Source organism: Oncorhynchus mykiss, chromosome 6 (genome assembly GCF_057628025.1).
Source record: "Oncorhynchus mykiss isolate SJ-2025 chromosome 6, ASM5762802v1, whole genome shotgun sequence".
Classification (NCBI taxonomy): domain Eukaryota; kingdom Metazoa; phylum Chordata; class Actinopteri; order Salmoniformes; family Salmonidae; genus Oncorhynchus; species Oncorhynchus mykiss.
In genome coordinates, this window is record NC_143027.1 from 56,466,812 (window position 1) to 56,489,511 (window position 22,700).

At 40.6% G+C, this 22,700-nt stretch overlaps 1 protein-coding gene across 2 annotated transcripts; it reads left to right on the forward strand.

The window, feature by feature from the left end:
- Window positions 1–899: 899 nt before the first annotated feature.
- On the forward strand, window positions 900–12,683 carry LOC110526184 (uncharacterized). 2 transcript variants are annotated; one of them, XM_021606897.3, is made up of 4 exons: window positions 900–2,557; window positions 3,956–4,787; window positions 9,749–9,922; window positions 10,063–12,683. In XM_021606897.3, the coding sequence occupies exons 2-4, from the start codon at window positions 3,977–3,979 to the stop codon at window positions 10,182–10,184; spliced, it is 1,107 nt and encodes a 368-aa protein (XP_021462572.2). In that variant the 5' UTR covers window positions 900–2,557; window positions 3,956–3,976; the 3' UTR covers window positions 10,185–12,683. The 2 variants fall into 2 exon arrangements, with proteins under 2 accessions (XP_021462572.2, XP_036836390.1); XM_036980495.2 differs by having other exon boundaries at window positions 2,434–2,557; window positions 3,961–4,787.
- Window positions 12,684–22,700: the final 10,017 nt, after the last annotated feature.

The window sequence follows — 22,700 nt, forward strand, 5'->3', positions numbered from 1 at the left end:
GCGGCTTTGAGAATTTCCTTGTGTAGTATGCTCTCCCTTTAGGGGGCTTTGGCTTTGCAGGACCAACCCTGCCAAGCAGGCTCAGAATCTTGAGGGGGCAGTGCTGCTAAAGGCTAGAGCTGCTGCTTTCAAGGAGCGGGACTCTAACCTGGAAGCTTATAAGAAATCCCTCCGACGAACCATCAAACAGGCAAAACGTCAATACAGGACTACAAAGGGAAGCACAGCCAAGAGCTGCCCAGTGACACGAGCCAACCAGACGAGCTAAACTACTTCTATGCTTGCTTCGAGGCAAATAGTACTGAAACATGCAGGAGCACACCAGCTGTTCTGGAAGACTGTGTGATCATGCTCTCCGCAGCCGATGTGAGTAAGACCTTTAAACAGGTCAACATTTTCAAGGCCGCAGGGCCAGACGGATTACCAGGACATGTACTTCGAGCATACGTTGACCAACTGGTAAGTGTCTTCATTGACATTTTCAACCTCTCCCTGTCCGAGTCTGTAATACCAACATGTTTTAAGCAGACCACAATAGTGCCTGTGCCCAAGAACACCAAGGTAACCTGCCTAAATGACTACCGACCCATAGCGTCTGTAGTCATGAAGTGCTTTGAAATGCTGGTCAGGGCTCACATCAACACCATTATCCCAGAAACCCTAGGCCCACTCCAATTTGCATACCACCTTAACAGATGCACAGGTGATGCAATCTCTATTGCACTCCACACTTCTCTTTCCCACCTGGACAGAAGGAACACCTATGTGAGAATGCTATTCATTGACTACAGGGCAGCGTTTAACACCATAGTGCCCTCAAAGCTCATCAATAAGCTAAGGACCCTGGGACTAAACAACTCCCTCTGAAACTAGATCCTGGAATTCCTGACGGGCCACCCCCAGGTGGTAAGGGTAGGTAACAACACATCCGCCACACGGTTCCTCAACACATGGGCCCCTCCGGGGTGTATGCTCAGTCCCCTCCTGCACTCCCTGTTCACTCATGACTGCACAGCCAGGCACGACTCCAACATCATCATTAAGTTTGCCGATGACACAACAGTGGTAGGCCTGACCACCGACAACGACGAGACAGCTTATAGGGATGAGGTCAGAGGCCTGGCCATATGGTGCCAGGAGAACAACCTCTCCCTCAATGTGAGCAAGACAAAGGAGATGATTGTGGACTACAGGAAAAAGAGGACCTAGCAGGACCCCATTCTCATTGACAGGGCTGTAGTGGAGCAGGTTGAGAGCTTCAAGTTCCTTGGTGTTCACATCACCAACAAACTAACATGGTCCAAGCACACGAGACAGTTGTGAAAAGGGCACGACAAAATCTATTCCCCCTCAGGAGACTGAAAATATTTGGCCTCTGACCGCAAGGCACTACAGAGGGTAGTGCGCACGGCCCAGTACATCACTGGGGCCAAGCTTCCTGCCATCCAGGACCTCTACACCAGGCAGTGTCAGAGGAAGGCTGCTCAGGGTTTTATTTTCTGGCCAGACATTTATTTTAAATCTTGGATTTGGGTAGTTTATGGCCTTTACATATTATATGGACTTTCACGGTCATGCTGCTCTTCTGTGGGCACGGTGGCCTTTGTGAACACCAAGCGATGCCAGAGGAAGGCCCAAAAAATTGTCAAAGACTCCAGCCACCCTAGTCATAGACTGTTCTCTCTGCTACCGCTCGACAAGCGGTACCGGAGCTCCAAGTCTAGGTCCAAGAGGTTTCTAAATAGCTTCTACCCCAAGCCATGTGACTCCTGAACAGCGAATAAAATGGCTACACCGCTGCTACTCTGTTGTTATCATCTATGTATAGTCACTTTAATAAGTCTATCTACATGTACATACTACCTCAACTAACCAGGGCCCCCGCACATTGACTCTGTACCAGTACACCCTGTGTATAGTCTCGCTAGTATTATTTTACTGCTGCTTTAATTACTTGTTACTTTTATTTCTTATTCTTACTCATATTTTTTTTTAAATTGCATTATTGGTTAGGGGCTCATAAGTAAGCATTTCACTGTAATGTCTACACTACACATCTGACTAATAACATTTGATTTGATTTGATTTGATGGACGCTGTACTGCCCTTTTGTTGCCATGACGACAGAAGCCATTCCACGATCACAAGGGAGGAATGTTCCCGAGGACCTGGGGGCAGATGCTCCGCCCAAAGGGGGAATTCAGGTGCTGCACACCTGGAAACCAAACTGAACTGAAATAAACTGATGTGTAGTGTACATCTCAGGAACACAGAAGATAAGCCGTGAAACCATGACATGTCTAAATAACCTTAGTTACCCTATAGCCAGTTCCATATGACCATTTAGGGATTGTCTGGATATCAGGGTGTGTTTGTGTCAGGTGTAAAATCAGGTAGAACAGGTTCCTGGTTGTTCTGATCTGAATACCCTGCACTGCCCTCCCCCTTTCCTAGCCTATTGTTCCCTCTCTCTCATACGCTGGCTGTTTCACTGAGAGATCTCACTGCATTCCGCACACCTGTTAGCTGTAACCACCTGACCAAGCACCAGAAAAAGGTACGTGGTGATCGTGATTTTAGTAATGTAGAGCTATTTCACAACTTCTTCTGTATGGGAGATATATGGTAGACATTGAATTGTGTGACCAGTATATGTGTCTGGTACAGTTTGATTAGTAAAATGATAACGCCACCAAAACGAATGAGGAAAATCCGTCCGATTGCAAATGCCATACCACTTTCAAATGAAACAGAATGATCATATTGAGGTGTTGGTGGGTTAAAGTTGTACTTAGTAGTTGTCCATGAGTCAGGCAAACCAATATACATGTGTCATCTCCTCCAGACTATTGTTTTATGCAGATTAAGGTAATTGTCAAGTGTATATGTTTTTTTTTGTTGCATAATTTGCTGGGGGGACTCAAATGGTGTTAAACCAACTTTATTTTTACCAAACCAAATATGTAAAGTTGGAAGAGCACACGAACCTAACACAAAGATACTCAGAGTGATTGAAGGAGGATAACATTTCGGCAAAAATATGGTCTACAGTGACTGAGTTAATCATGACACTTTCTCTATGCTTAAATGTAAATAAAATAAAGTAAGTAACCCCAACAGACAGAACACATTATTTCAGATATGTTATTTTATTTCTATCATGCTATCAAAACCTAATCAACCCTTGGCTTTATGGATATTTCTGAAGGGGAAATGCTAGGTAGACATTCATGTGTGCTTTGAAAACGCTGCTGAATGTGTGTTTAGCATGCCAACAGGCAATATCGCTGTTCATCCCAGATTGACTCAACTAAAGTACATGGGAGTCTCCCCATAGTTACACCCTGAATGATTATTGCATTGGCATTCCTTTAGTCTATTGTCCCCATAACTGAGTTGGCAGACACTCAAAAATACAAGTTCTGAGAGATTTGATTAGAAAAACATTTGCTTCTATTCAGGGGAAATAATTGTCCCTCTGACCCTGAGTCAGCCTTAACAAAATTGAGATCAAAGCTAAACTGATAGCATCAACATTTTATCTCCTGGATTGGTATGAATAGATAATAATTCTATTAAAAGATAACAATAAAGTCAAATCAATCTACCACCCATAGAGAGCTTGCTTTTTTTGTAGTGTAGGGTGAGCAATTGTTCCAGAACATGCGGAATATGAAATACCACATGGGAATCTTGGGAATTCATAAAGTCCTTATCTGGCCTTAATCAGTTGAACTATTCATACATTTCTTTAATTGTTGGCGACTGGTTGCTTAAGAAAAATGATGTACATTACTATATATTATTTATTTATAATCAATAGAGGCCTGCAGACCATGGGACATTTGGGCCAAAATGGGATAATTAAGAAAACAGATTTGACATTTGTGGAGAACCAACCTTGACTCAATGTATCTAACAAAAATATTTTGTTTACGTGTTGATTGTTGTTCAGAACAGGAACGAGAGACGGGATATGGATCTTTACGCAATCATCAGTGCTGTTTTGCTTCTGCAACTGCAAGGTTTTCATGTGGCCTTGCTCCAGGCACCAACAGACTCTCCAGGACAAACGATTGATCAAAGTTGGCTTCGTCAATTGGTCAAATCCAAGCTAAACAAGACAACATCACAAGCTCAGTCCAATGACATTGTTGATATGACAATGGAGGGTACTGAGTCAACAGATGACTCTGAAGGGGTTATCGCAAATGGCTCTGTGTCATTTAGTGGGGAACAGGACAACGTCCAGGACACAAATGAGACTTCAGGTGGTGTGACAATTGGCACCACAATGCCACCAGGGTTGCCAAATGCTACAGCAGAGGAACCTCCAGAAACCACTGTTGCACCAGAACCCCCAGTGAGTGTTGCCTTAAACTCAAGCCAAGTTTCCAATGCAACCGGAGAGGACAGTGGATTCCAAAATGCCACCACTACTGCAATCACAGAAAACTCAAATGGCTCTAATTCCATGTCCAATTACACTGAATTAAATGAGACAACCACAGCTCCAGACACCAATAGCACAGAGCAGATTGGTCCAGATCATCCTGGTGCTGAGAACAGGGTAACCAACAGTACAGAGGACTTCCATAATGTAACGACTGCAGTACCAGAGCCATCCAGTGAACCATCCACAGCTTCCCCCTCCACAAAGCTTCCCTTGGACTCCCCTGGGACTACAACTGCCAAAATCACCCCAGAAACTACAACAACCACAGGTCCCAGCACAATAACAGCCATGATGAAAACTGGTGCCGCTTCAGGAAGCAACTCTGCGAGAGGTGAGGAGACAGTGCTCCAGTGTCTAAATATCTGGTACATTATTTGTCTCGAGGGTACTGCTGTGTGCGCCTGTAACCTACTTACTTGCTTGTTCAAGTGAGCCTGTAACAACTTTTAGGGAGATGCCAAGAGATCACAACAATTTAAATGGGTGTGTTCACTTCATTGAACCATTGTGATATTGTTTTAAATGTTTTGGGAGAGGCATTAATGCATGAGTCAGCAACCAGACAGAGCAGTCAAAACGTTACAAATAACCACAGAGTATCAGATTTGAACATAGGAGGGGACCTAGTTAGAGAGTTACACAATACCCAACAACACTCAAAGGGCACTTATGTTATATCATCATCGTCTTTTTTACACAACGCTTTCTTTCCAGTCTCTCCCTGACCCACATTTGATGGATCTCTTTTCTTTTTTGTTAAGTCAAAGCACAAACTCCCCTTCCTTAACCGGCTGGGTAGGGTTGACTTTCAGAAAATACTTGCATGCCCACAGTGAGTGGAGGCTTCCATTACAAACACCTTCTTCAGGGGACAAAAGACCCCTATGCTAGCCTGGCTACAGGAAGGAGGGGGTCAGTAGCTGAGGTTCGCTGCTGCTGGAGTACTGCTCTCCAGTTTCTAGCATACTAAACAAGGGTTTATTTGAGTGGGTGATTGGAGACATTTATTAAAGGAGGATATCCCCAATTTTGACAGGTTATAAATGATGTACGAATAGATCCTCTCCAAACACTTACACATTACTTGCCAGGTCCAGTCATGGATTTGAATATGTAGTAACTACATCTATCAAACTGTAAAAACTTGGAAATGTGTAACGAAAAACAGTGTTACCTTTGAGAAGACCTCATCATACATTTCAGCCAGTGATTTGTTTAGACTGTGGCTGGTTTGACCTGTTTGTTTACCTCATTTGCATGTTTCTTTACAGATTTTCCATGGTTAGTACAGCTTACTAGTTATGCATCGCAGTCTTTATAGGCAATGCTTATTAATCTATTGACAACCAATACTGGCTAATTACCTTTCCTTTAGGGAACATGGGGTGAAAAGGTGTAGCGTTTCCCACAACCATGTCACACAAAAGTAGACAATATCTGGACCTAGATCATATCTTCTCTATTCATGGATTGACCCGCCGTCACTTGGTAGCATCACGCCATTGTTACACTAAACATAAAAGGTTCCTGGATGATCCGTTAGGGGTTCTTCAAATTGATTAATTAACGAGGCAAACCACTACTAATTGTACATACAAAGACAAACACAAGTAACTACGCAGTTCAGTAATCTTTGCCCAATGCTGCTATATCCTTTAACATATTCTTACCTTTTTGTTGATTGATATCCATTGAATTGTGTCCATTTTCTGTCATAGAAAGAATTGTAAAAAGGGACAAAGTGTCAAGCAGCCATTTGCACAAATATGAAAGATAGACAGTATAATCATAAAATAATATACATTTAGATCATACTAGGGACAAACCTTACCTTAAATTGAGGAGATCTTTCAATTTTTCAGTTAAATGCCTGCACCTGCTGTCGTCTCAAATTCAATTCCAAATGTTTCAATTGGGTAGATAGGTTCCTGCAAGAACCCCCAAGAACTAGAGCGGTTCCTCTATGAACCCAACCTCCTATGTGGTTCTTAGAAGAACCTTTTTGTTGGCATTTTTCAGTGCCAAGAACCATAAGCTTCTTCAATGAACTTTGAGGATCTTAGAAGAACCCTTGATGCACTCCTAATTTTTTGAGTCTACATTCTAAAAAGACCTCAGCCATAGTGGCCCCCAAAAGTCAAGTGGTGCCCAGTCATTCCAAATGGTGACTTTTTAGTCTAAATTACACTACATTCTTGTGGAAAAAAATGTGCTATCTAGAACCTAAAAGGATTCTTCGGCTGTCCCCATAGGAGAACCCTTTGAAAAATTAATTTTGGTTCCAGATATAAGTATTTTGGGCATCCATGTAAAACCCTTTCCACAGAGGGTTCTACCTTGAACCAAAATGGGTTCTTATTTTGTTCTAATTTTCTTATTTCAACATTTTGTAGTTCAGTCCTTGAGCTGTTATTTTCTATCGATGTTCTGTATTATGTCATGTTTGTGTGAACACCGGTAAGAGGAGCTGCTACTTCAGCAACAGCTAATGGGGATCCTAATAAAATACCAAAAAATACCAAATACCAAATTTACTTTAGACAGATGGCAATGTTGCCATTAGCTAGCAGTTCATAAAAAATACCTAGCAATTCTAGAGTTAGCTAGATAAAATCAGATGCTCTCCCCTCAATCTTAGCTAGCTAGCTAACGTAATACTACATCTAATCGTCAATCTGAAAACATCACAATGATGACAAAAGGTTTCCCCACTAATTATTTGCCTCCTTTAGAAATGGTAATGTTTTCCCAAGAAACTATATGCACTTCTTCATCAGTGCCAATCGACATTGCATTTAGTCGGGAGTCAGGCTTAAACAGCCAAAACAATATTTTGACGAAACGTGTAACACATGAATATAAATACCCCCCTTTCTTCTAATGTAAATGCAGGGTGTGCTCCTTTTTATAAAATAAAAGGTGTTGTGAGAAAATAGAAACGCAAGTGAGGGTAACAAGCTTGGTTTTCAGATAAGGAGATGTCAGGGAAGTAAACATTTGAATTTCCAAATGTGATGACTGAGATTGTGAAAGCTTTTTCGAAGAGAGGAAACTGTTGTTCAAAGTAAACATGTTGTTAATCTCATTAACACATTGACTAGTCTGGTACTTTTCATTTAGTTGTATAAAGTTGTATCAAAACTGCCCTTGGAATAGTTAGATCTCATCTTCGTATACCACAAACCACATTACTGCCCAAGAAGACAGTAGTATTATGGTAAACAGGTTTCCATGGGTAACACAAACAATCCATAGTCCTCTTTGCTTTATCTTTTCGTGGTATTTTTATCAATAAAAGTCACAAAATGAATGAGTACAACCTAGGTGCTGGATCCAAGGCATAAGGAACTGCATTTTTATCAATACATTAGCAGAACTAACACAGCCTGTAACTGCATATCAGGCATAATGTTTTTCCTCTTACGGGGTTGGTTAACGTAATTCAATCAGAGATTCAGGGAGAGCATAATTTAATAAATCATGTCGGTCAAATGTTTTAAAGTATTCACACTTCACTTTTTTACATATTTTGTTATGTTGCAAAGTGGGGGAAAAAATGTATTTAATTGTCAATTTAGTCAACGATCCACACACAATACTCAAGGTGGAAGAAAAATGTGATCCAAAAAATATATATGCAAAATGAAACACTAGTTCAACCCCCCTGATTCAATACGTATTAGAATAACCTTTGGAAGCAATGACAGCTGTGAGTCTTTCTGGGTAAGTCTCTAAGAGCTTTGCACACCTGGATTGTAAAATTCTTCAAGCTCTGTTGATTGTTGATCATTGCTAGACTGCTGTTTTCAAGTCTTGCCATAGATTTTCAAGACAATTTAAGTCAAAACTGTAATCAGGCCACTCAGAAAAAAATTACATGTCATCTTGGCAAGCCAGTGTTTTGGCCTTGTGTTTTAGGTTATTGTCCTGCTGAAAGGTGAATTTGTCTCCCAGTGTCTGGTGGAAAGCAGACTGAAACAGGTTTCTTCTAGGATTTTGTCTGTGTTTAGCTCTATTCCATTTATTTTTATCCTAAGTAACTCCCTAGTCCTTGCCGATGACAAGCATACCCATAAAATGATGCAGCCACCACATGCTTGAAAATATGAAGAGTGGTACCCAGTGATGTGTTATGTTGGATTTGTCCCAAACATAATGCTTTGTATTCAGGACTAAAGTTAATTTCTTTACCACATTTTTAGCCTTATTGGAAACAGGATGCATGTTTGGATTATTTTTTATTCTGCACAGGTTTCCTACTTTTTGCTTTGTCATTTAAGTTAGTATTGTGGAGTAACTACACTGAACAGAAATCTAAATGCAAAATGCAGCAATTTCTTTATTAGGCTTGCCATAACAGAGGTTGAATATTCACTCAAGACATTTCAGCTTTAAATAAGTTATTCATTTGTAAAAAACGAAATTCTAAAAAACGAAATTCCACTTTGACATTATGGGTATTGTGTGTAGATCAGTGAATCAAAATCTCAATGTAATCCAATTTAAATTCAGGCTGTAAGAGGACAAAATGTGGAAAAAGTCAAGGGGTGTGAATACTTTCTGAAAGCACTGTATCACTTCCGTGGTGATTTCACAAATGACATGAAACGGCAATGAAATACTGATACACTTTACACTTCATTCGACTGACATTGGTTAATTATTGGTTTCACGAAATTGGTTCAACGTGATTAAATAGATGGAAAACTTTTACTGAATTGCAATAAAACCTGCCTTTTTCACGCATGGTTTTTGCACTGATTGGGGTGGCGTTATTACACGGCTGGGAAATAGTACTATCTATTGAGTCGAGACTACTCATGCACAAGGGTGCTCTTTATGCACAGTTATTTTTAAACACACATTTTGCCCTCAATTACAGGAAGAATGGTACTTTATTTGGATAGTCACAAGTAGATGGTTTGTACTGTATATGATTTGTCGATGTTCAATAACTCTCAACAACATTTCGACTTACTATCCACTAACCCTAACCTTAACTCTTACCCCAACCCTTATTTGTAAACCTATCCCTAACCCTAAACGTAACCTTAGGAAGTATTTGCTTATCAACAGACACTTTGTTGATAGTTTGACCATCTGTATATAATCTACAGTATATGGAACTATCCAAATAAAGTGTAACTGGGAGAATATTTTGAAATACAGAGATATATCATCCCAGACAACATTTTATTGCACCATATATTAGAATTGCACCGATATTAGAATGTTGTATTTGCAATGTATTTCCCTATTTTTCATGTATTCTTTTTGATACATTTTCTAAAGGCTTGGACTCAGATGCAGTGCAGAACAGGAAGAGGAGTGAGGCATGGGCTGCCATCCTGGGCATAGGAGTGGCAGTGTGCTTCGTGGCGATGGTGGTCTACGTCATCCTGAGAAGGAGAGACCGACGGGATTTCACACACAGGAAGCTTGTTGAGGAAATCCCCTCAGACCCAGGTAGGAAGTTCCCTTAGAGATATTTCCCTTTTAGGATTTCCTGGCATATTTTCTATCTGATAGAACTGGATCAATAATAGGAAAGCTCCTGTTATCCTATCGGCCATGCAAAATGTCACATCTCTGTTTCTCACTCCTAGTTCAACGACTGAACAACCCTGAGCCCGTGGACTTGAAATATGATGGTTCCGCATACTACAATCGTGGACTCCAAATGGACAATATCCCAATGGACCACTTTCCACACGGACATCAAAATTGAGAAGGACTCCAAGACTAACCTTAAACACTTTAAAGGAGACTTTCATATACAAAATACTTATTGAGACCCGACATACGCATTAACGTGCATAAGTCTCTATAGCAGAATGTCAAGTCATGGATTTACTGCACCCTAATGCATTGGTTATGTGGGTTTAGAGCCAAATTTGCGGTGTCATTTTTTTGTACATTTTTCCAAATTCCAGGTAACTTTGAGAATTTGGAAATGTGTTAGGAATCTATTATTATTTTGGAACATTTGAATAATATTTTTATATGTTTTTATTTCTAAAATTACATTGGTTTGGAAGGAAAGTTTTTAAATTTGCTGGAAATATTTCCATTCTTTGTTACGCCTAGGATGCATACTACCTTTACATAACTTAGACTTCCACATAATTATCGCATTGATCTCAATGGGAGGAAACGTCATGCATGGATCTCAATTTAGGATTCTAGACACTCCAGCACAGTCTATTATAGAAGTACTAAAAGCCAAAAATGAAGTCTTAATTGTCTGCTATATTTCCAAGATGGTTCGACAAAGGTAATTAAACATTTCTTAGACATGAAGACCTACACTCAAATAAGGTTATTTTTGTACCTTACTCTAAATGACAATTTAGCCAGAGGTCATCTCAATATAAACATAAATGTTTGATTTTTATTGAACCTTTATTTAACTAGGCAAGTCAGTTAAGATATATACTTCAAGAATCATGTCCATAATTATTGGCACCCTTGATAAAGATGAGCAAAAAAGACTGTATAAAATCAAAATATCAAATTCTGAGCTATATTGCATAAATCAATGGGGAAATTAGATTATTTTATACTAATACAATTGCTCAGAGAAAGAGATTTTGTTTAAAAAGTAATAAAAATACATCTAAAAAAGCTAGCAGGGCAGCAGGTAGCCTAGCGGTTTAGAGTGTTGGACCAATAACTGAAAGGTCGTTGGTTTGAATCTCCATGCTGACTAGGTAAAAAAAGGTGTTGATCTGCCCTTGGGCAAGGCCCTTATAGCTCCTATAAGTCACTCTGGATAAAGTGTCTACTAAATGACTAAAATATAGATAGGGTTCAAAATGATTGGCACCCCTGTTTTCAAAACTCTAGCACCCTCCCGTAATGAGTATAATGACACCCTTTTTCCCAGTGGTGTAAAGTACTTAAGTAAAAAATACTTGAAGTACTACTTAAGTCATTTTGGGGGGTATCTGTACTTTACTATTTATATTTTTTTAATACTTTTACTTTTACTTCACTATATTCCTAAATAAAACAATGTACTTTTTACTCCATACATTTTCCCTGACACCCAAAAGTACTCGTTACATTTTGAATGCTTAGCAGTACAGGAAAATGGTCCGATACACGCACTTATCAAGAGGACATCCCTGGTCATACTGTCTGTTATCTGACGTACTCACTAAACACAAATGCTTGGTTTGTAAATTATGTTTGGAGTGTGCCCCTGGCTATCCTTAAATAAAATACTAAATTAAATTAGCTTAATATAAGGAATTTGAAATGATTTATACTTTTACTTTTTAACAATTACATTTAGTTTTGATACTTAAGTATATTTAAAACCAAATACTTTTAGACTTTTACTGGGTGACTCACTAATACTTGAGTAATTTTCTGTTTTACTGAAGTACGACAATTGGGCACTTTTTCCACCACTGCTTTTTCAAAAATGTTTAATGAGATTGGAGAACACATTGGGACGGATTCAGGGCCGGCCCTCTCATTAGGAGGCCACCTATGGTGGAAGACACACCTCCAACAAGACATAAAACCTCATAGATATTGAACCAAAGGCCCCCAGAATATGTTTTTCCCCACAAAAGATCTTAATTATAGACGGAAATACTCCTCAGTTTGATCAATTGTCCAATTGTCCGGGTGGCTGGCCTCAGATGATCCCGCAGGTGAAGAAGCCAGATGTGGAGGTCCTGGGCTGGCGTGATAACACGTGGTCTGCGGTTGTGAGGCAAGTTGTGCGTACTGCCAAATTCTCAAAAATGACGTTGGAGGTGGCTTATTGTAGAGAAATTAACATTAAATTCTCTGGCAACAGCTCCGGTGGACATTCCTGTAGTCAGCATGCAAATTGCACGCTCCATCAAAATCTGTGGCATTGTGTTGTGTGACAAAACTTCACATTTTAGAGTGGCTTTTTATTGTCCCTAGCACAAGGTGCGCCTGTGTAATGATCATGCTGTGTAATCAGCTTCTTGATATGCCACATCTGTCAGGTGGACGGATTACTTTGGCAAATGAGAAATGCTCACTACAGAGATGTAATCAAATTTGTGCACAAAATTTGAGAGAAATAAGCTTTTTGTGCGTATATGGACATTTCTGGGATATTTTATTTCAGCTCATGAAACATGGGACCAGCACTTCATATGTTGTGTTTATATTTTCGTAAAATTCTGCACAAAAGCAATGACAATTTGTGAAAGTGAAAGTAAAACAAAATACAATCAAATCTCTCTCTCTCTCTCTCTCTCTCTCTCTCTCTCTTGCTTCTCCTTAATTTTGGAAGAAATTAATTTGTTCAAACTGCTCAACTATTGTCTTTCTTTCTCTTTGAGTCAATTTCTCATGATATTTTATGCACTGCAGTGCTAGCTAGCTGTAGCTTATGCTTTCAGTACTAGATTAATTCACTGATATTTTCATTGGGTGGACAACATGTCAGTTCATGCTGCAAGAGCTCTGATAGGTTGGAGGATGTCCTCCGGAAGTTGTCATAATTACTGTGTAAGTCTATAAAAGTGGGTGAGAACAATGAGCCTCCTAGGTTTTGCTTTGATGTCAATGTACCCAGAGGAGGACAGAAGCTAGCTGTCTACACCATGGTGCTAACCTACAGTGTTGCTGAGGATACTGTAGACCTTCAATGCTAAACAGTGTGTTTTAATCAATTATTTGGTGACGTGAATATACTTAGTATAGTTTTATCTAAAAATGATTTTTTAAATGTTTCACTTTAAAAAAAAATGAATTTCACTGAGGATGAGCCCTCCCCCTTTCTCCTTCAAGGAGCCTCCACTGACCAGTAGCATATGGCTTTTTAGGTGAGCGCTGATGCCAACCTGTAATTAGCAGTGCCCACTTTGTCAAAGGCAGGGGCACAAAATATTTAAGGTCCACTCCCAGCGCGCATCTCCAGGGTTCTGTTGGAGAGACGCATTGCTGCAGCGCTCCACCAACGTTCCGTCCCCAAAAAATAATCTAACATAAATCATGTAACAGATATAGCCTACGCTAGAAGAGGATGTGACTTTTTCTGTAGCCTACAGGCTGGATATAAAATAAATGACAATGTAATGAGACAAACACTATTTACATCATGCAGGTTTCTTCGATCAATTAGCCTAACCTAAATGTATTTTTTGGTGCAGTCTTGATCGGTCTTGATTTCCACTTCCACAGATCTTGGTTTTGGTCTGGTCCGGAACAAATCTGAACCAATCATAGATGTCTATGATTGGCTCAGACTTTGTCCGATCTGGACCAGCCTTGATTTGGCCCAAACATAGACATCTTTGTTTGGTTCAGATTTGGTGCAGTCCGGTCCAAATCTGAACCAATCATAGACATCTATGTTTGGCTCAGATTTTGTCCGGTCTAGTCCAGCCTTGATAGGGCCCAAACATAGATGTCTATAAATGATGTCTTTTCAACGTCCCAGAAAATACGTATTTTAAATGTCCGGAAAGTACATATTTTTACTTTCATCCAGAAGCTAAATTGAACCTGACCTCAGTGTGTGGAAAATATGTATTTTAGACATATTTTCAATGTAATTTTGCTTACTGGGACTATTCTAGTTTTGTCTCACCTAGGGTGGTAGAACGGCCAGGACCAGGCCTGGAGGGACCTTAGACCATTCCTCTATACAGAATCATTCCAGTTCCTTGATATCCTTTTTCTGCACTTATGGACTGCCCTCTTCAATACAAACCACAGGTTTTCAATGGAGTTCAAGTCTGGAGTCTGCAAAATGTTGATTTTGTGGTTAATTAACTATTTCTTTGTGGATTTTGATTAGTGCTTGGGGATATGTTCTTGCTGGAAGAGCCACTTACGGAGGCAACCAGGTTTTTGGCTAAAATGTCCTGGTACTTGGAAAAGTTCATGATGTCGTTGACTTAACAAGAACCACATGACCAGTGGAAGCAAAATAGCCCCATAACATCAAAGATCCACCACCATATTTTACCATAAGTATGAGGTACTTTTCGGCAAATGCTTCTGTTTTTCAACGCAAAACATATCACTGGTGTGTGTGGCCAAAGAGCTCTATTTTTATGTCATCTGCACCAAACCATATTACCGCCTGGAGTTTATCAACTTACAAAAGACACATTCAGATGTCTTGGTAATCAGATTGGCTACTGTACCTTAAATATGTGTCAGCTCATAATCAGTTACAGTAATCATTACATCAAGACAGTTTGTGTTCTGTTTGTCTTCGTCTAGGTTGTTTTGTCTGTCTAACTTATTTTCCTGAATTTTACAACAGTGCCTGAATTTGTATACCTTTATTCCTAATGGACTGTTCTATGCTTTTCCTCCCAAACAGGAAAGGCCACTTGAAGGAACACTATGGAAGTTTAGTTGCTAATTGTTTATGGGTTGAATGTCGGCTGTATTCAGATCAACATATATTGTTTTCCTCAAATGAAAGAGTTTTGTGCTTTCGTGAGATAAGGAGGAGGATGGCATTCACTTCAGCAGTGATACATTCATGAACTTCTTTGAGGAAAAGATCATGCTCATTAGAAAGCAAATTACGGACTCCTCTTTACATCTGCGTATTCCTCCAAAGTTCAGTTGTCCTGAGTCTGCACAACTCTGAACCTTAGATCAAGGGAGACACTCAAGTGTTTTAGTACTATATCTCTTGACACAATGATGAAAATAATCATGGCCTCTAAACCTTCAAGCTGCATACTGGACCCTAAGTCCAACTAAACTACTGAAAGGGTTGCTTCATGTGCTTCGCCCTCCTATGTTGACCATAATAAACGGCAGTAATACAGCCTCTCTTGAAAAAGCCAAACTTAACCCAGAAAATATAAAAAACTATCGGCCTATATCGAATCTCCCATTCCTCGCAAGAAAAATTGAAAAAGCTGTTGCACAGCAACTCACTGCCTTCCTGAAGACAAACAATGTATACGAAACGCTTCAGTCTGGTTTTAGACCCCTTCATAGCACTGAGATTCCACTTGTGAATGTGGTAAATTACCTTTTGATACCATCGATCACCACATTCTTTTGGAGAGATTGGAAACTCAAATTGGTCTACATGGACAAGTTCTGGCCTGGTTTAGATCTTATCTGTCAGAAAGATATCAGTTTTTCTCTGTGGATGGTTTGTCCTCTGACAAATCAACTGTAAATTTCGGTGTTCCTTGAGGTTCCGTTTTAGGACCACTATTATTTTCATTATATATTTTACCTCTTGGTGATGTCATTCGGAAACATAATATTAACTTTCACTGCTATGCGGATGACACACAGCTGTACATTTCGATTAAACATGGTGAAGCCCCAAAATTGCCCTCGCTGGAAGCCTGTGTTTCAGACATAAGAAAGTGGATGGCTGCAAATGTTCTACTTTTAAACTCGGACAAAACAGAGATGCATGTTCTAGGTCTGTTGAACCTGACAATTAATCTTGATGGTTGTACTCGTCTCAAATAAAACTGTGAAGGACCTCGGCGTTACTCTGGATCCTGATTTCTCTTTTGATAAACATATCAAGACTGTTTCAAGGACAACTTTTTTTTTAACATTGCAAAAATCAGAAACTTTCTGTCCAAAAATGATGCAAAAAAATGTATCCATGCTTTTGTCACTTCTAGGTTAGACTACTTCAATGCTCTACTTTCCGTCTACCTGGATAAACCACTAAATAAACTTCAGTTAGTGCTAAATATGGCTGAAAATTTTGATCATATTACTCCAGTGCTAGCCTCTCTACACTGGCTTCCTGTTAAGGCAAGGGCTGATTTGAAGGTTTTACTGCTAACCTACAAAGCATTGCATGGGCTTGCTCCTACCTACAGTATCTTTCCAATTAGGCCCTGCCATACATACCTACACGTGGGCTACGGTCACAAGATGCAGGCCTCCTAACTATCCCTAGAATTTCTAAGCAAACAGCTGGAGGCAGGGCTTTCTCATATAGATCTCAATTTTTATGGAATGGTCTGCCTACCCATGTGAGAGACACAGACTCGGTCTCAACCTTTAAGTCTTTATTGAAGACTCATCTCTTCAGTATGATTGGGTGTAGTCTGGCCCAGGTGTGTGAAGGTGAACGGAAAGGCACTGGAGCAACGAACCGCCCGTGCTGTCTCTGCCTGGCCGGTTCCCCTCTCTCCACTGGGATTCTCTGCCTCTAACCCTATTACAGGGGCTGAGTCACTGGCTTACTGGTGCTCTTCCATGCCGTCCCTAGGAGGGGTGCGTTACTTGAGTGGGTTGAGTCGCTGACGTGGTCTTCCTGTCTGGGTTGGCGCCCCCCCTTGGGTTGTGCCGTGGCGGAGATCTTTGTGGTCTATACTCGGCTTTGTCTCAGGATGGTAAGTTGGTGGTTGAAGACATCCCTCTAGTGGTATGCTCTCTCTAATTCTCTCTCTCTTTCTCTCTTTCTTTCTAATTTTTTCTCTTTCTTTCTATCTTTCTATCTTTCTTTCTTTCTCTCTCTCGGAGGACCTGAGCCCTTGGACCATGCCTCGGGACTGCCTTGCCTGATGACTCCTTGCTGTCCCCAGTCCACCTGGCCGTGCTGCTGCTCCGGTTTCAGCTGTTCTGCTTGCGGCTGTGGAACCCTGACCTGTTCACCGAACGTGCTACATGTCCCAGACCTGCTGTTTTCAACTCTCTAGAGACAGCAGGAGCGGTAGAGATAATCTCAAAGCCAACTGACATTTACTCCTGAGGTGCTGACCTGTTGCACCCTTGACAACCACTGTGATTATTATTATTCGACCCTGCTGGTCGTCTATGAACATTTAAACATCTTGGCCATGTTCTGTTATAATCTCCACCCGGCACAGCCAGAAGAGGACTGGCCACCCCTCATAGCCTGGTTCAGCACTTCAGCACAACTGAGATATCAGTTGATGTAAGAAGGGCTTTATAAATTTGATTTTATAACAAATTGTTATCTCATGAAAGCACAAAAATCTTTCATTTTAGGCAAACAATATATGGTTTTGCTCATGGGTGTGGGAAGGTGTGACTCTTTATGTCCATTGATGTCATTTCTTGATAATATTTCTGTCCATTTAGGGGACCGCTTTGGCTTAAGAGCACCTATACGGGAAAAAGTTCTGTATAGCTTCTTTAACATAATTGACTGAACAAGCAGCGAAGGACAGTTGTAATAGGTTTGAATGTATACTCCAGATCCACAGTGATCCAGCTCCTGGATCTCGATGAAACACTGAGAGGAATGGCAAGCATGCCATTACTCTCTAACTGCAATTTGGATCAGTCCTGATAGAGCTGAGCGATAAGAGAGGATTGGTGGCAAAATGGGGCATATGGTGTGCAAGGTGCAGCTGCTGTCACAGAGGGTTTTCAGGAAGCGGCTTTTCTCACATCACCTCCTAACACCCCCACCAACCTGCTCTGTTGTTTTTGATGAAGAGAAAACTGTTTTCTTAAAAACAATAACTGCTTCCTGGCAGTGTATTGCAGTTCCTTTTCAAAAGGGGGCGCCATAGCATAGGTAATACTACAATCCTGCTAGTGTGTAAGAGATTTGGTTTGGCAGCTGCTTACCTGCTTCTTGCAGTTCAGTAGGGGCTCTAGCGTTACAGATTATGTGATAGAAATGTTAAGGTAATTTACAATTGAGCTGATATATCCAGAATTGACCGTAAATGCAGTCTCTGCTGTAAAGCTGAACTTCCGCAATGTGGATTGAAAAGAGCCCTAGGTGTTAGACATGCCTGGGTAGCTGCTAGTTGCAGGCCAGACAACACAGGACGGAGGAAAACAAAACACTTGTCAGCATTGATGAGGTCAGCTAAATTCCCTTCGCTTGTAAGGAAACCAAGCAGCCGTCAACAAAAGGCTTGCATGCCTTATTCACCCTGCTGGAGACATATTGCACAAAGGCAGCCTCAAAGCCCATAGCACATCCATTGAGACAGAGTGAAATTAACAATCACGTTCCAGAGGAAAATGTTAGGTTTCCTCTTTGCAAAGACAGATAAATGTGAAACTGGCACACTGGATGTATTTGTTGTTTATCTACTGTGCAGTTTCTACTCCCATGAATACGGGATATTTAAGCAATAAGCCCTGGTGGGTGAGGTATATGACCAATATACCATGTCTAAGGGCTGTTCTTACGCATGACGCAAAGCGGAGTGCCTGGATACATTAAATAGTACCCGCAAAACACCAGTCTCAACGTCAACAGTGAAGAGGCGACTCCACTGAAGAGGCGACTCCGGGATGCTGGCCTTCTAGGCAGAGTTGCAATAAACAGAAAAGGTTAAGATGGGCAAAAGAACACAGACACTGGACAGAGGAACTCTGCCTATAAGGCCAGCATCCCGGAGTCGCCTCTTCACTGTTGACTTTGAGACTGGTGTTTTGCGGGTACTATTTGATGAAGCTGCCATTTGAGGACTTGTGAGGCATCTGTTTCTCAAACAATAAACTTTAATGTACTTATCCTCTTGCTCAGTTGTGCACCGGGGCCTCCCACTCCTCTTTCTATTCTGGTTGGTGACAGTTTGCGCTGTTCTGTGAAGGGAGTAGTACACAGCGTTGTACCAAATCTTCAGTTTCTTGGCAATTTAACGCATGGAATAGCCTTAATTTCTCAGAACAAGAATAGAGTGGTGAGTGTCAGAATACATTTCTTTGTTTCTGGCCAATTTGAGCCTGTAATCGAACCCACAAATGCTGATGCTCCAGATACTCAACTAGTCTAAAGAAGGCCAGTTTTATTGCTTATTTTATCAGGACAGTTTTCAGTTGTGCTAACATCATTGCAAAAGGGTTTTCTAATGATCTATTAGACTTCTAAAATGACAAACTTGGATTAGCTAACACAACGTGCCATTGGAACGCAAGAGTGATGGTTGCTGATAATGGGCCTCTGTACGCCTGTGTAGATATTCCATCAAAAATCTGCCGTTTCCAGCTACAATAGTCATTTACAACATTACCATGTCTACACTGTATTTCTGATCAATTTGATGTTATTTTAATGGACATTCAAAAACAAGGACATTTGTATGTGAACCCAAACTTTTGATCGGTAGTGTATATATTTTATACAATTTTCATCATATTTATATTTCATACGATATCAAAGTGATGTACTTCTGCACACAAATTAACCCTCAAAACAGACTGTCCTTTACTAGCCCAATAATCCTTCTAGACCAGAAGTGTCAAACTCATTCCATGGAGGGCCTAGTATCTTCAGGTTCTGGGTTTTTTCCTTTCAATTAAGCCCTAGACAACCAGGTGTGGGGAGTTCCTTACTAATTAGTGACCTTAATTCTCTATCATTCAAGTACAAGGTTGGAGCAAAAACCTGCAGGCCCTCTGTGGAATGAGTTTGACACCTGTCTTCTAGACTTTAGAGGTCCTTTTTGATGTACTGTAGTTATGAAATAAAAATGAGTGTTGTTTTTCCCTATACCTCCGAACTCATGTCGACCAGTGGGGAATGGTTTATGTATAGTTCCTTGAGCAGATTTCCCTCTGAGTACAAAGGCATCCACACAATTAATTAATTTGTTCGTACACTTGGTTGAAAATGAATTTCAATACTAGAGGTAAAAAGACTGATTTGTAAAGAGTTTTTTATTATTTATATTTCTTTGCCAAAATAAGTGTTGAACTGAACAATTATTGCCCTTCAAAAGTAAGAATACAATGAACAACTGCTATTATGAAATACTAATAATATTGAATCACATGCATCCACACACACAATACACAATCTAGAGAAAAGTAGGCCCTATTCACTGTCTGGCAGCATAATCAGAAACCAATGAAAACCAGACTGGTTTTTGGAGAGAATTTCACTGTTTATAAAATTGGATTCCCAAACAAACAAGGCAGTTTAGTGCTGTGTCTGAAATCATTACCAGCTGTCAAATTACTAGCCGTTTCATTCTGATTTTGTCAATTTCTCACCCCTCTCTCAAAGCACAGTGGAGGAAAAGGAGGTCTTCGACCTTCTCTTCATTCTCTTCCAATGCGCTTGAAAAGGAGTTGAGGAAATGGAGGTAAACAAGGACGGTGGAAGCAAGGATTCGACGGCTAGTAACATTGAGACAGCCCAGGGCTGTTCGTGACTTCTCTGTTGGGAAGGAGTTCATTCGACTTCATGCTGCTCCCATTGTGGGAGTCCTCATTTCTCCTCTAAGCTCGGTTGCCTTTAGATGTGCAAGGCAGGCAAAATTCTGCCACGGTTTCTCACATCTCACATTGCCCTCTCCTCAGCACCACAGCTGGATGTACTTAGACTATTGTCAGTGTCTTGGACAGTTCTCCTGGAGACGACACCTGAGGCCTTGTCGACAGACAGCTTTTATTTTATAACCACTTCAGGGAAAGAAAGGCCTTCTTAATTCTAGACTGACAGTTGGTTCAGGCAAAAGCTGGCGATAACAAAATAGTTTGACGACCCCATGAATACCAATATTTCACATCAAAATAAATGTGTGCTGCATTTTAAGCCAGTGGGACCGACACATACATACAGTAGGTATATCTGAATGTAAGTAAGACTAAATAAATAAATTAAGATTTTGGCCCAATAGGAGGCCTACTGTGTAAGACAACCCCCACAACAAAATCAACACAGACTTCTCCTAATGTGCATTATATCCTCATATCGCTTCTAACCAAATGCAATGTGTGCAAGGAGCCCACCTCAGCACCTCCGCTCAACAGCTCAGTGAAAAATTAGGGGGTAACGCACCAGCGGAACCACTGGGGAAAATGTAGAGCAAACGTAATCAATTAGCACACCTTTCACTGAATTCCCTTTGCTGTGGCCCCTTGATTATGTAAGGGAATTAGCTATCGATCAGCTAAGTGAGCCAGCAGTACGGCAACCAGCTAGCCACACAACTCAACGCTATCCGCCGAAGCAGAGCGTTGCTAGTTAAGCCTGCCACATTTCACTTTGAGTTTGAGTTATGACTGAGGAGGAATGAGTGAATTAACACCTGCACTAATTATATATGGGAAGGAGGCTAATACCAAGGTCAGCAAAAGTGAGGAAACAAAGCAAGATCTCACACCATATGCCATGCTTTGAGCATGCACCGTGCATGCTGCAGCTCTCTCGGCGCACTGCTCATTATTACAACTATTATCCACCCGCGAGGACCTCTAGGTTTGTACTGTACGTGAGACGCCGATTTAGAAACAAAATCCAATCTATAAAAGTCCAAACACAAACAAGTAGATTCGATGCGATAATCGATAAGCAGTGACAGAATTCACATAGCAAAATAAAGTGTAGTATTGAACGATTTTGTGCTCCATATGTGAAATGGACTTTCCTGTTTCCGGATACCATTGTGAAAGCTATTGCTCTAGTAAATCCGCAGGGAGAAGCTACAGTACAGTAATGGTGGCTTAAGAGCAACTGGTCACTTAATTTGTTCATGGTTATGAGAATTAAGGACCCCAGGAGAGGAGATGTCTCTTGCCGAGATAATAAATATGCAGATGCATACAGTCTTATATGTAGCCCATCACTGTACTCTACTCCATTGACAACAACACACACCTACTACTTCAGAACATCACACATGATATTGAGTCATCCTGTACTGTCAATGTTCTTTTGAACGGTGTTAATAAAAGGTTCAGAAATCTTGTCAGCCCTACGAAATTAGCATGGCGAAGTGAGTGTTCCACGAAAGACGTTTAACTAAATAAAAGCACTTTTGAAATTAAGGAATGATAGCCTCACACTTTTACCACAGCATGCATAAACAATAAATTAAATTAGTAGCTGTAAATGTAGCTGTGAAAGGCAGCTAACTACTAGCGCTTCTCAGTTGCCATCTTTATTACAGCTGATTAGGTGACTCACTGAGGGCTACACTGGGTAACCTGGTCTCAGAGTAAAACATATTATATTTTACTAAAGTCTGTGCAACTCCATTTAGTATGACACAGGATGTGACTTTACATTAGGTTACATTACATTGGCCTACCAATATAATTGCGGTTGTACGATGTATAGTACGTTACAAATTACAATTCATATGACATGCCATTAATTGCAATTCGTACAACATGTTACAAATTTGCAATACGTATGATATATTACAAATTCCAACTTGTTGTGGCTAACGTTAGCTAGGTGGCTAATGCTACATTAGCTAGATGACTAATGTTAGCTAGGCTAGGGGTTAAGGTTAGGGGTCAGAGTTTTCCCAGTGGCCATGTTTTCCCAGTGGTAGCCATTTTGAATTGACTATTT